At 43.4% G+C, this 14,909-nt stretch overlaps 1 protein-coding gene across 5 annotated transcripts in view; it reads left to right on the forward strand.

Moving 5' to 3' along the window:
• Positions 1 to 14,909, forward strand: part of dmd (dystrophin) — a 225,923-nt gene that overhangs the window by 84,147 nt on the left and 126,867 nt on the right. For all 5 annotated transcript variants that reach the window (XM_076723927.1, XM_076723928.1, XM_076723931.1 and 2 more), the window contains exons 9-12: positions 4,394 to 4,590; positions 12,089 to 12,217; positions 13,877 to 13,972; positions 14,452 to 14,550. In XM_076723927.1, coding sequence (XP_076580042.1) covers positions 4,394 to 4,590; positions 12,089 to 12,217; positions 13,877 to 13,972; positions 14,452 to 14,550 — 521 coding nt within the window. The remainder of the gene's footprint in view (positions 1 to 4,393; positions 4,591 to 12,088; positions 12,218 to 13,876; positions 13,973 to 14,451; positions 14,551 to 14,909) is intronic.

The raw sequence follows: 14,909 nt of genomic DNA on the forward strand, positions 1-14,909 counted from the left end.
TGCACTGTAATAGAAGAACTGCAGGAGTGACAGCCGGAGAGATCCGGGGTACCCTGTCGTCAACGCGAGGAGCATCCCTGTCTCCACCCTGAACCGTGTGTGGAGTGGACGGGTGAAGCCCCGCCCCCTGTGAAACTGAGGAAGCCGACAATACACATTTTAGTGGAAAAGTTTTATTTCTGATTCAGCATTAGAAATTAGAAATGAGGACATTGTTGATTTGCTTTCAAAATATATATTTTTTTATGGGTGTCTAAATTTACTTTGTAATAATTAAGTTTTGTTTTTAGTTAGGCATTTTAAAGCCTCCATATGTGGAATTCACTCACGTTGTTTCACTATTTATGGTCAAAGAAAAACTTCTCGTTGGTTGTATTAGTTTATCGATTTTCCCTAAATCTTGCCCTGCACATGTGTGAATGGGCTTTTTTTTAGGAACGGTGTGTTGATTGTATGTGCAATCAGAAATAAAAGTATTCAGAGGTATTCCTCTTTAATCCCCCCTGTTGTGAGTGCTGTGTTCAGGCTTTGAGTCCACACAATAGGGAGCGTTGTAATCCCTCACAGCTCGCTTAAGCCTTGAAACGACACATCACGGCAGATGAATTTCCATTGATCTTACAATAAACAGTCACTAGTAGGGAACAAGTGGGGTGAACGCGTATTATTATTATGCTGCACATCAATGCTCAAGACACCATTCACCCCCCACCTGGGCTTTTTGAACATTTCCTCGTGCTATGAAAGGACTTCAGGTTGCGTTTGGAGTTTGTGGCTCATATCTAAGTGAAGAAGAGCTGTCAGTTTAGGAAGTTGGATGCAAGTTTGATGTTTACAGCACACTGTCTGTCATGTCAGCAGCGGTTTTAATGGAAGACATCAAGGCACGATAAACACTTATAAACACTTTGGTATAATCGCGGACTTTAACCATGTTCTTTGTGGCTTTTGTTTTTCTTTATGTCTCTTTCTTCTGTCAGCTGAATCGCTTGTTTTTGCATGAATGCTTAGAAGACGGATTATAACCAAAGCTGTAAACAAATCGTCAGTTTTTCAAACCATCCGGAGTCACGAATGTATTCGTGCTTTTGACGACAGGGTAGGTACAGTAAGGGAAAGCTGGCAGTTTGTCAGATTCAAACACCAATGTCAGTGTGGATAATGTGAGAAATCAGCCACACCGGCATCAGCAGGTCAGCTCTGCTCCTTCTATAGACAGTCTGATGCTGTTTGGAAGGAACCAATCACTTCACTGGTCATTAAGTCTCCTATTTGCATCCAAACAATCCAGCAAAGTTTTTCACTTTGTGGTTTCGGGATTAGCTGAAAAGCCCAGCGCAGGCTCAGAGACAATAACGGGTAACTACATATTGAATCTACAGCAAGAGGTCAGAAATACAGCAGGGAGCAGGGCCGGAAACGGGCCTCGAAACGATCAACAAGAGGCTGAAACAGGTGTGATCACACCTGTTGGTTCTGATTAAGAGTCTGGCAGCTGAGTCCTGTATTAGTTCTGTAGTTTAGTAAGAAATCAAGATCAAATCCAATCCCTCGTTAAAGGTTTTCCTCGTCTGAATGGAGGCTCTGATTACAGGCGGTCTTGTATAGATCGTAAAGCCCCTGAATGTCCACACACAGACACAGACTGACCCCAGACTTTGAACAGTGGAGTCAGTCTGAGTTATAAAGGGGGAAGCATTTACGCCATTGGTTAAATGTACAATGGATGTTATGTAAAAGCTTTTCTGTTTGTGTATCTCGAGGGATAATCTCTGTATTACATAATCACTATCTTGACTTACTAGTATTTCTTTCTTCCTGTATCACTTTCCCCTGTTTTTCTCCTCTTTGTGTGTTTCTCTCACCAGCTTCTCCATCTAATTCCTCTTTTACTCCTCTGTCTTGTCTTTGCTCGGTTTCTCTCTGCTCTCGAGCCTTTGTTCACGTCTTTAGCCTGGAATCAAAGCTGACATCCAGCTGCCGAGTTGCAGCTCGAGTCTCAAACTTTATCTCTTGGAAGCCGTATTTTTCACGTAGTCTTTGAACACATCAGCAAACTATGGAATATTGGTTAGACATGTTTCTCGCCGCCGAGCTACGAATCTAAAGTTTATCTGACCTAACATGGGTCACAGCAACTTGGAGAAGTCATAGTGGAATAATACAGATTCTTGTTTGTACAAGACACACATTTCTCAGTCATGAGGTAAATTTCATTCTTGAAGCCAAATATTTTCGAGGGAATAATTTGAGAAACTATTTTAATCCAAAGTAATGACAGTTCCACAGTGCATGTTTGCAGAGACCGATGGAATGAGTGCAAAGCAGGCACACAGATTTCAGAGCAGAGGCAACATGCAAGAACACACACTTCAGTACACATAAATACAGATACTACACACGCCGTGACATGCTTATGTATGGAAGTATATTGACGACAAAAGATGTGAGAGAGCGCAAAACAAATTTGAGCGCAGCTGAAGACTACGAGTCAACATTTGAAATCAGATTTGTGTGCGAGGGAGGACAGAGTCGTGAGAGAGGAGTTCTCTAACTATGTTTGAACCAACAACAGGGATTCTCAAGCTTGTAGTGATCAAAGCTGCTCGCGCTGACTTTTGGCAGTGCGGATCCTCTAAAACGCAAACTGAAGTGAGAAGTGAGAGCAGAGCGTCACCTCTTCAGTTTGACCTGGAAGCAGAGGGTCGTCCTGTTCGACACTCTCTGTTGCTTTCAAAACAGTGAAAGACAACAGAGTGTTTTCTTCTATTTCCAGTGTTTTTTCTCAGCTAGATTTATTATTTATCAGTTCTTTTCTTTCCAGAAAAGCATTTATGAATGAGGCTCAGTACTCGTGTTTCCATCGATGCATTTCCACATGTATTTTGAGGTATGGCATTAAAAAAAAGTTGATGACAAAGCCAGAACTTGAAAACAATTTCATGAAGGTATTTTACCCATCTGCAATGGTATAACCGTTATCTGACTCGAGAATGAACCAACTCCTAATCATCGATGCAGCATTTTGACATAAGATATAAGATGGCTGCCAAGCGACCTCTTGTGATCTTAAAGGCTCAGAGGCCCAAACAGCTGGAGCAGAGTGAGCGAGCAGATCCATAAACGAGCTGCTCGAGCAGACCCACGCCTGCGCGCTCTCAAACGTTGACGTGCAGACTGAGGCTCAGAATTTGTTTTGGGCTCGTCAATATGCCTCCACCAAACCACACACACACACACACACACGGGAAAACATTCACAAACACAAACATCCACATGCAAACACACGGACCCCCGCAGAGCCTCGTGTAAGTATTCACACTGATGTCGCTGTGCTGAAATGATTAAAATGGAAGATCATGGGATGGAGGAGCAGAGTGGACTCAGCAACTGAGGCATGTGTACACACTCAGACTCACACTTGCAGGCGGCGGCTTTATTTATGGAGCTGTTTGTCTTCCTCAGACAAACAGTAACATCCTCAGATTTCTCTGTGATGCTGATAAATCAGTATTCCACAGCCAAAAAATGTGACTCCGGCTTTATCTATTGTATCTATAACACACACACACACACACACACACACACACACACACACACACACACACATATCTTTCTTGGCACACGCTCGTTTCTGTTACTCTGCGTCTTGTGACTTTTCTCTCTCTTTTTTGCTTCGATTCCTCTCCGTTGTCATCTGTCTTCCTCCTTTCTCTCGTTCATTATTTCTCCAGTCGTGAGCTCGCCTCACTCTGCACATAACTCTGTTAGCATACTCACAACCATCAGTTCATTAGCACTCCATTTCTTTCTCTTTCTGTCTGTCTCTCCTCCCCTTCTGCCCTCCCTCAGCTCACCCTCTCTTTCTTCTACCCTCTCTATCTGCGTCTCAGCCTCTTATGGCGCTCATTTATCTGCTGTGTCTCAGCCCTGCTGTGATCTGTCTCTATTAGTTTTGCCCCGGGCTGACTGGCTGGGCCACAGGCTCTTGGCCACCCTTCCTGAAACCACTGCTCTCTTATGTTTCTCCTGCACCTGTTGGGAAAGTTTGCTCAGATTTAATTTAGCTGTAAGATTCACGGCAGGCAGGCGGACCGACGTGCGCTCATACTATGGAGAGTGAAAAGCAGCCTAAACAGTGCCAACAGTTACTCATGAGCACGTAGAAGAGTGACTCAAATCTGTTCTTCCAGTGCATCACCCTGCATCCTCTTGGATGTCTTGTAAAAGGCCGTCACATGCGCATTATTTTCATTACTGATTATGAAGATCCCCTGACCTTAATGAAGCATCTTTCCCCAACGCTAACCAAGCCTGAATCACAGAGCTCTCAGATCGGAAAATGCTTACATTTTTTTTTTAACTGTATTTCTCTCATGTCTCTGGTCCTCAGATGTGGCAGTGCCTCACCCTGACAAGAAGAGTGTCATCATGTACGTGACGTCACTCTTCCAGGTGCTTCCCCAAAGCATTTCCATGGAAGCCATCAAGGAGGTGGAGACGCTGCCGCGTGCGGCCGCCGCCAGCATCACCAGGGTGACGACAGAGGAGCACTACCAGATCCAGACCCAGCAGCGCTTCTCCCAGCAGGTTAGACACACACACACACACACACACACACACACACACACACACACACACACACACATACATTGTTCACGTGTTGGCTGCCATGTCGCACTGTTATGGCTCGTTGTTTTTCTTTGTTTTCGGCAACTTTCTCAGGAAAAATTCCTGAATTTATTCAAGGTTAACTTGAGACAATTTTCATCCAGATTTGATATCCCAGAGCACCTGTTATGTCTCATCATGACATCATTACACTAACTGAGGTCCTCCTGCAACTCAAAAAATCTTCTGGTGATAAACTATGGCAAAAAAAATGGGGAGAAAATTACCGAGCTGTCAACATTTCTGTCAGTAACACTACAAACCTGACTGGGAATCCAGCAGCATAATGTGAAACCTGCTCAGAGAGACTGAATGAGTCACCTGATTATCATTTCTTATGCAAAAATACAATAACATCAGTGTAATTAAACAGGAAGCACTGTGAATAAAAATAATATTGTGTTGCCAAGGAGCTTTTTCTCATATCAGATCAGTCTGTCAAGAGGATTTTTCCTCTTGCAGTCCTGTGCAACAACTGCATGGATGAACTGCATCCTATCATCCTCGTGTAGCCACACTCGTAAACCGTTGGACTTTATTAAACATGCAGCATAAGTCTCTGTCTAATAAATGATAAAACCGGTGAGAAAATATATTAGAATATTGAGCGTGTGAAGCAGAGACATCCATCAGGTATCCCTCGCACTCAAAATAAGTTTTACAATCCATCACTGATGCAGCCCATTAGTGACCTGAGAGCACGTCTCCCTCCTCAGCGATACCGCTCCCTCTGTGGACCAGGTGCCAAATATCGCATGAGCGCCGAGGCTCGTTCTCCACGTCCTGTCACGTCTGAATGACGAAAAGCCATCACTTTAACAAAAAGATGGAGCCAGCAAAGTAACATATTCTGAAAACGGCTTAAGAAAAGGAAAAAGCTGGATGAAGATTTTACCGAAAATCTCATTCTCACTCATGTAAGCTTGTCCTGGATCTTTGTAGGAGCCAACCAAAACTGATGAGCCCTACATGTTGTCATGTTAGCGTCATAGCGAGCCGTTAGCGTTTCATCAGTCATCATGGGAACTGGTGAATGGTGACAGCGGCACCTTCTTCTCATGGTGTATGTGCGATATGCCGTTATTGTTACCTTGACGCTTTGTGCTGTGACGATGAGTAAGACGCCAAGATTTATTTCCCATGAGCCTTTGCTCTGCATGCATTGTGTCTTTGCTCAGTTATGTACACTCCTTTTTCACATTTCATTGCTTTGTTGTTGAGGCAGCGCCCACACTACATAATAATATTCAAGTAGGCTCCATAGTATTGCATATTATACAACTAAATGATTGCAGTTGTTTGTACATTGCATATTATCAGCTCCAGAACAGGATTATCTAACCCGGTGACAAAATGAGTTTGCGCTCCTTCGAAGCATCAACGCTCCCATCCCGCTCGCCTGCCAACCTGCCACTTTATCAAGATTACTAAGTGGGCTTGTGAAATTCCCAGCATGACCCTCTCTGCTGTAGCGTTTGAGTGAAACTGAAGGGGATGAAAGAAACAGAGGGGATGATCCCTGCTCTCAGATGTCCTCCGAGTTGTCTTGAATCAGTGCTGTATGGCGGCAACACCCAGAACAGAATAAATCAAGGAAATCCTGCAGAGGTTTGGATATACTTGAGAATAGATTTAACGATAAAGGGTCATATAACGGCACTTACATCTCTGCAAGTAGTTAAGAAATTAAGGGAGATCTGAGACTCTGCCGAAACCTCTGCAAAATAAAATAAAGAAGGAACCAGAAGGCTCACAGGCATGGTTGAAAAATTAAGAAAAGCACTGTTTGGATTCTGCTTTCTAATGATAAATTGGATAATGAGCCGTTTGACAGCATATTTTCTTCTCAGTGGTGCCACAAACTGAGAGCAGGTTTCCTGGAGGAACCAGCGGTGAGCAGATTATCACAACCACTTTAATCACAAGGCATGATTAAGAGGAGAAACTACGGCAAATTTAAGTCAGCTATTATACAGCAGATCAGCAGATTTTGGCACAGAGAGCCCAAAAATATGACATTGAAGACAAATAAGAAAATAACCTTTGTGCAACCAGCTTTACTGCTCCTGAAATTGTGTTAGACAGCAAAAGATCATTTCAGGTCAGTCTTTTTTGTGGAGCATTGTAGTTGTGTGGGTGTACTTCGGAAAATAAACAATTTTATCTGTTGCCTTGAGCCAGTTTTGGAAAAAGGCAAGTCAGAATGTGACAGAGATACTTTTTAAAACCTATGCAGTGCGAGAGGCAGCCGCTAACTTACATTTCCTGTTGAACCTTGGAGTGAAAATGTGTGAAAGAGGGAAAATATATGGAAAGAGAAAGCTCCACTCACTGCTCGTGAAAAACAGCTTGTATCAATTTGTTTGTTAAAGCATTATTGTTTATTTAAATCAGACTCTGTTTCTTGACCCCTCATAATCGACGTAATAGTTGCGTATATTTCAGGAAAGTCCTCTCAGACAACAAACAAGCCTTGATTTAGGACATTTTATCTTCCTAAGATTTGGGGTTTTACAGCGTCCATGCTGTTTTCTTGGACATGATAACTTTTTATTGCATTATAACATTTCAGGAGCTAAAGTAGAAGTCAAGAAGTCTAAAGCGACCGGCTCCAGAAGTGAGAAAACTGAATTCAAAATCTGGAACAAACTCATTTCTAAAGCTCCAAACAGTATTATGTCTTAAGTTGTTGCTTAGTTACTTTAAGGCAGCAGAGATTAAAGGGAAGAAAGACGGAGAAATGAGAGAAAGCTTCATAGTTTCACCACAGATCTGCCCACTCATCCGTCCGTTTTGTAGCCACACACTCAGGTTCGAGCCTCTTCCTCCCTAACTTCCCCCCGCTCGTTCTGAGGCATGCTGGGAGATGTCGTCATCTTTCAGCGAGGAGTAGACAAATTTCTTATCTCGCTCTCTCGGCGCCAAAAATTTGTGAGCGCCGGAATGAAAATCGACCGCTAAATTGAGACAGAACCTCTGAGTGAAAGCGCTGTAAAGAATTGAGCAAATCTCAAGTCACAAATTAGATCTACTGGCGCTGACCTTTAGAGCTGAGTTAAGCTGAGGTCAGTGTCATGCAATCGCACAGAATCGCAGCAGGATGGAGTGAGCTTCCTGGAGTAATGGCTGGTAATATTATTATCTCACTCAGTTTAATGGCCACATCAAGCCCTCCCTTCATCAGCCCTCTGTCTGAGAGCGGAGAGAGACTGCAGGCCTTCTCCTTCTGGGAATCAGAGATGGACAGAAATAGAAAAAGTGGAAGAGAAAGGTGTCAGTTTCGAAAAAAAAAAGTTAGGAGGGAAGAGAGAAAGTGGGAAGGTGTAAATATATATAAAGATGTACAGAAAGATGAAGAGGTGGAGAGGCGGGAAATGAAGAGTGAGACGGAGCAGACAAATAGAGAGCGCGAGGAACAAGTCAGATGGCAATAAAACGAGAGACGCAGAGGAAAGACGGGAGGGGGAAAAAAGAGTTACTGACAGCGGCTATTATCTGCCTCCTCCCTCATCTGTCATCATCAAAGCGGCGCTGTCACCACCTTCTTACATCAACACCACACTACCACCACCTGGGACTCAAGGAGGAAGAGACGCTCTTCATGGGGGGAATAAAAAGCAGGAGAAATGACTAAATCCAAACTTTGAGACAATTGCTTGAAAGTAGTCAAAGCCTGCTTTTTCTCTGGCATTATCTGAGGCGTCCTGATGCACTAAAACCCCACCCGTCTGGCGCTCGGAGCAGCAGAAAACAAACGCTAAGAGTTATTTGCCAGGAAGCATTTGATCCGGGGCTAGGTCGCCTCTGGCTGCCTGCTCTTTACAGCAAGAAAAACACCTAATCCACCTTGAAAGGGAGAAAGGGGAAAACAGTGAGGGGTAAAACAGAAGAGGAAGACCGACCCAGAAACGATGACAGGTGAGGAGAAGAAGAAGACAGGGAAGCGAGACAGGATGGAGGTGAAAGGGGAGATTGATAGCTGGGGAGAAAGAGCGGAGACGGGGAGAGATTAAACTTTTATGATGTCTGCGGTGGAATGGTTGACTTGCTCTCAGCGAGGCAGCGGCTCACCCGGCCGTCGTGGAAAAGGCGTCTTGGGAATGTCAAACAAGCGGGAGTATCAGTCGGCGATTAGAAGTCGTTTGTCCGTTGACAACAAGGACACCTGAGCAGTTTGGCCGCTGTGTGGTTTTTAAGGTGAAGTCCTGAACTGTACACTCAAATTTAAACTCTCCTACCAATGTTTTTACGGTCAACATGTGACCCATCGTCTGCTCTTTCATCGTCACACTACTTCCTCCTTTGCTCCCAGCAGAGAAGAATCATCATCCCTTCAGCTGCCACAGTGCTCTGTCACCTGAACGTAAACATAGCTTTCGAGTTTTTGCTGAAACAACTGATGCTGTCATTTTTCAGGGGACAACAGCCTCCTCCGGCCTCGTGTTTGTCAAACTGCTAAAAGTTGGGGTTTGGACTTAAATGAAAGATAAAAGTAAACATCCTTCATTTTTACTCCTTCTTGGAAACTTACCATCGTGGCGTTCTAGCCTTTATTTTTGTAGCCGCTTCTTGGAAGCCGTTATCTCTTAAAGCACATTTAACAGAATGTTACACTCTTATTTTTTCATTTCTCAGACGACAATAGTAAAGCTGGGATTAATATTTCACTTGCCCTCTGTGTCTGTTTTCTACCTTTGATGTTGTGGTATTGATCTGCAAAGTTAGATTTCAATACGAGAACCAAATTACGCAGTTTAAAGAAGTTTAGACACATTTTTAATAAGGCAGCTTTGCTCTGACCAGCAGCTTAGATTCCATGTTTCTGTTGTTGGTGAGTCATCCACTGACTAATGAAGTCTTCATGTAATTGCCTCTGTCTTTGAAAGATGTCATATGTTGAAGCACATGAAGAGGCAGAACTGAAATGCACACCAGAACAGAAAAGAAAAGCACACTCACCCCCCCCCCCCATAGATTTCCATCCAGAACACGTCCAGTAGCTGTACAGCTGACTGTGACCCACATCCACGAGGCCTCATCCAGAACTGTGTGTGACTCATTAGTAGACTCATATCAATAAGCGATCTTTTGAATGTTTCATTATGCATTTAAACCATTTGGGGAGAACGTGCAGATTATCATCCAAATATAAATTATTTATTGCACATAGCGTGAGAGGCACTTAGTGTGCAGCACACCTTCACTCCTGCTCAACATTGTTTTCTTGAACTTTCTCACTGCTGCCGAAAGCTGCCTCTCTGCACTCCCAGCTGACCGGTCCAAATGTCAAATTGCACTCCTTGTGCTTACTACTAGTGTGCTGCTGCACACTTGTTTCATTAGTTACATGCACATTTAATCAATAGAATAGTTCAACATTTTGCTTTCTTGTCCAGAGTGCGATGAAAAGACTGATAGCACTTTCATTTCTGAGTTGACGATGGAGCCGGACCTGGGAGTCAGTTAGCATAGTTTAGCATAAAGATTGGCTAAGCACTGGCTCCGTCCACAGGTGACAAAATCTGCCTACAGGCATCTAAACCTCAGTAATGAAGACATTATATCTCATGCATAATGTAAGAATGACGAGTTGTGTTTCAGAGGGAGATTATGTAGGCACAGGAAGTCACTGCTGTAACTATAACTACGGGTTCATTATTGAGGTTCAAAGCTGTTAATGGACATATGTTTGGTCATTGGACAGAGTCTGGCAAGCTGTTCCCCCTTAGCTGAATTAGGCTAAGTTAAGATAATGTACTGGCCCCAACTTCACTGAGTTCCTCACTGAACAACAGCAACAAGCTTGGATGAGACTGACACAGCTGCACTGGCTGTTAAAAGCTGACTAATAGAAAGAACAACTCTTAAACTCTGAAATCTTTTCCTTTGTCCCGGAAACGTTACCTGCTGCTCGCAGCTGCTGCTGCCACATCTGCATCAACTAAAACATGCAAAGCAGGAAAGAGCCTTATCTGGAGTCTCATTATAAAACTCAACTCAAAGCGTTGTCATTGTAAACCTTTAATGAGATCTCATGAAAATAAAAATCAGTCAGTTGTTTGCTAGCCAATAAATGACAGATGATGGTAAATTGCTGAGGACTGCAGTTTCCCGGAGCTGCTGCTAGTTTGGAATAAATCTTCTCGAGTGTGAGGCAGGGTGTCGATGCCAAAAAAGTTGAGTGATCTCTTTCCCTGGAGAGAAAACAAAGTGTGAAACTGGTGACTTTGAAACATCAGCAGGCAGAAAGAGTGTGTCAGGAAGCTGCTGGTGTGTGGATGGGTGTGGTGGAGCTGCTCACAACAACATCAGCTTTGACTCTGTGCTGTTGGCTGTTATTCATTCTGTCCACATCTCATCTTCTGCATAACACATCTGTCGACCTCTGGCTCTCTGTCCCCCATGTCTGCGTTATCTGTCGCTGGGTTTCCATCCAAGGACTTTATCAAGTGTCACATTTGAAATGAATTGAATAATCAACAATGGTGGAAAGTCAAAGAGAATCCTTTAGGTTCTGTTGTGTTCAAGGTATCGCACTTGAGTATTTTCATTTTATTCTGCTCTATACTTGAAATCACTGGTTTTTACTCCACTGCACTTGTTTGACAACCACAGCTGCTGCTTATTTTAGCCTGATTTCAGTCAGTGCAGCAACCTGCTTCATCGTTTCTAGATTCAGGATACAAATACTTAGCTAAGCTACGTAAGCTAAGGTATGCTAACATTAACTAACATTAGCCTAAACTGCTAAACTGCTTTTATATTCAACTTTGCATTCAAAGCAAAAAGTTTCAGAATTTTTTAGAATTTCACTTTCAGTTCATTTCTAAATGAATCACTTGAAGACAAGGTTTCAGTCTAACTGTCACTCAGTTCATTGTGGTGATTTGGGGTTTTAACCTCACTGAACTGTATGAGATGACGCAGTTTAGCTTGTTGCAGTGTTTCTCTGCTTTCGTCTTTAGAGAGCATGAAATACGGCAACATTTCTAACATTTGCTGAAATGAAAGTAAATTGCTTCTCGCTCAGTATTATTTTTTGAGACTTTTCATCTTTCTCATAAATGTGTTTCTCGACAGACTGCTGATAGAATTGCACCTAATCTGTATTTTATTTTTTATTTATGCTGCTTCAAAAGTTCACCTAAAATTAGCTTGACATTTGGATGGAAACAGAGCTTATGTGTGATTATTCATGCTACGTTTTCTTCTCTTTTCTGCCTCTCTTTCTCGTCTCTCCTCATCTTAATTTCTCCTCATCACTCCCATCCCTTTTCCTCTTCTTCTGTACAACTTGGCTTTTGGATCTTTCGCTCTATGTTTTGCACTATTTCGCCTCCTTCATTCGTCCTCCCTCTCTCTGGTGGCGTCTCCTGCCAACCCTTTCTCTGTCCTGTTCTCTCCATCTCTCTCTCAGATCACAGTGAGTGTGGCTCAGGGGCGAGTGCGGAGTCCCTCCCCTCAGCCTCGCTATAAAAGCTATGCCTACACCCAGGCTGCATATGTCAAGTCGCCCGAGCAAAAGAGGAGGCGTTTTACTGATCAGGTCCGTGTTTTGCAACACTAACACGCCATGCCAAACGTCCATCTGTCGGTGCATGCTTTGGCTGCACACCTGCTGTTATGTCTGCCCTTGTTTGTCTGTTATTGACAAAAAATGTCCATCACACCAAGTCTGCAGCTGAGCTTGAGAAAGTGCCTAAAAAAAAAGTCTTCCAACAGGTGAATGGGTGCTGGTTTCAAAAAGTCCTCCTGCACCTGCAACACATGAAAACACCCTGAAAAGTTGGGGCTTGTTGGGTTGGACATGTTTTGCCCTGTGCCTGCCGATCACATGGTGTTTTCATTTCATTCATCATCTAAAATGTTTTCTGTTTTGCTGTTGATGTGATTCATTTGAACTATCCGTGAGTCAGAAGTGATACTAATTATGCTTATGGGGTCTTTTTGTTTTCAGTAGTGATAAAGAAGCATCGTTTCCCGTAAAGCTCCTAATGAAGTAATCAGACCTGCTCTTGGTCTGTACGTCACTGCAATACCAGCTACAGCACCTTGAAACACAAAAGCAGAGTTACTGTACATCCACCCGTCCTGTCCTTTCTAATCCCAAACATGACATTTCACAGTGTTCAGATGCATTTTCAAGGCCCGTCACCCTGGGCTGCGTAACTAAATGTGGCCCATAATTTGCTCTGACTTGGGTGGAATGTATTCAGAGACTGTGTCAAATATTTAATGTACCAGCAGGGTGCTCGACTCAACTTGGCTGGCACCTAAAAGGCATCGCAAAAGAAGAGATAATTTGTCAGATAAGCTTCATCCAAGCACACCCACTGTTCTTTGAAATGCAGGATGTAGAACCCTGTCTCATCGCAACAAAGATACGAGGAACAGAGCTGACATTTTACAATGCATATCCTCAGTTTGCCTTCGTCAAACATACTTTATAAGGACAGCATAGCGCACAATGGGAGAGTTTAAGATAAAGAGCATATTTAATTCTGTCAGGGACCTAAATATGTGGCCTTTATTTAATGTTTGATTACTTTTCAAGCTGTAAACTCTGTCAGCACAGACTAATTTCTGAGTCTCTACTGTCAGACAAAACACAATTGTGATACATAACAGGCATAAAGAGAGAATGGCGCTGACTGAGGCTGGACAGTTATCAGCACCGTGGATGGGCCTTGTGTATCTTTTCAGGACCTTATTACCAGAGAGAAGAATAGAGCGAGAGGAGGAGCGTGCAGACGAGATAAAAAGAGAGAAGTTGTTAGTGTCCTGCTCTGTAGCGGGGACACAAAGAGAGATATGGGGAGAGAGAGAGAGAGAGAGAGGGAGAGAGAGAGAGACCCAGAGAGGAAGAAGACAAGTTGTTAAGGTTGGACAAAGGCCAGAACTTCTTGTCGGCAGCGGTAATGGCTAACACTAACAGGCCTCTCCTCATCTCTCTCTATCTTCTCTGCCGTCTTACCTTCTTTCATGCTGCCTGTTTTTTTCTGCCTCCCTGCCCCCCCCCCCCCCCTTTTTCTCACTTCTAACATACTGTCTGTTTCCTTGTTTCATCTCCTCATTTCCTTCCTTCATTCCCTCTACTTCTCAACCCTTTTTCCATCCAACCCTGACCCCCTCTGTTCCTCTACTTCTTCTCATATCCCTCTCCATCTATGCCTGGTATCCCCCCATCCATCCCTTCCCTCTCTAGTTCCTCAGTCCTGGCCAGGAGGAGCTACAGCGGGGTCTCAGTCCTCTGCCTCCAGGCTCCACCAGCCTGGAGAGCTACCAGGCTGCACTGGAGGAGGTACGGTGTTATGGCGCTGATAAAGAAATCTTTTCTATTTAATCTGTTTTTGAGCTTTCTTCTGTTAAAGAACAAACAGGGTGAGTTTCTTCTACTTTTCTTTTTGTCAGACCCTGATATATCTTATTCCTCTGTGCCGTGGAGCTCCATTGTTGTCCAGAAACTATTAAAAACACATCAATGAACACACACTGTAGTTTATTTTGACTCAATCCCACGTAGACCGTCCCGCTGCCAGAAATGCTCACTGTAGCACCAAATGTGGATTAATCTGCCACTGAAAACAGTCCCAAACAAATCCACTGTTTCCTCCTGTTTGTGTGATGTTTGATAAAAACTGCAGTGACCAGTTGTTTTAGGAAATCACTGAGCCTTTATTAAAAGCTAAACGATATATTTCTGAGGCGAAACCAGTGGATTCTCAGTAAAAACAGAGATCATCAGACTTATCCTTTAACTATGTTCATTTGACTTTTCAGGTGTTGACATGGTTGCTGTCGGCTGAAGATGGGCTCCAGGGTCAGCCTCCCATTTCCAACAATGTGGAGGAGGTGAAGGAGCAGTTCCACACACATGAGGTGAGAGCCAAAGCAGTGAAGTCCAGGTAAAATCAAGGAGCGTGTAATTAGTTGTAGTATCAGAAACGTTTTGATTTAAGATTGTTTTCTCCCTCAACACAACGCTTTGTTTGGCAGGGAAGGCGCATGAATGATACTACAACAACAATAAGATCAGCAGTAATAATAAAGTGCCTCCATCCTTAGCTGTAAACAAGCAACCAAGTAAAAATCAAACTGCACTGAATTTTTTCCCCATTAAGTTGGTGTTGCTCAGACCAGACGCAGCAAAAAAAACAACAAAGAAGTTAAAGTAATTGCAACCTTCAATCCATAACAACATACCACGTTCAATAACTGGGAAAACTGTGCAGTTAGAG

The sequence above is a fragment of the Chaetodon auriga genome, chromosome 23 (assembly GCF_051107435.1).
Source record: "Chaetodon auriga isolate fChaAug3 chromosome 23, fChaAug3.hap1, whole genome shotgun sequence".
NCBI lineage: Eukaryota > Metazoa > Chordata > Actinopteri > Chaetodontiformes > Chaetodontidae > Chaetodon > Chaetodon auriga.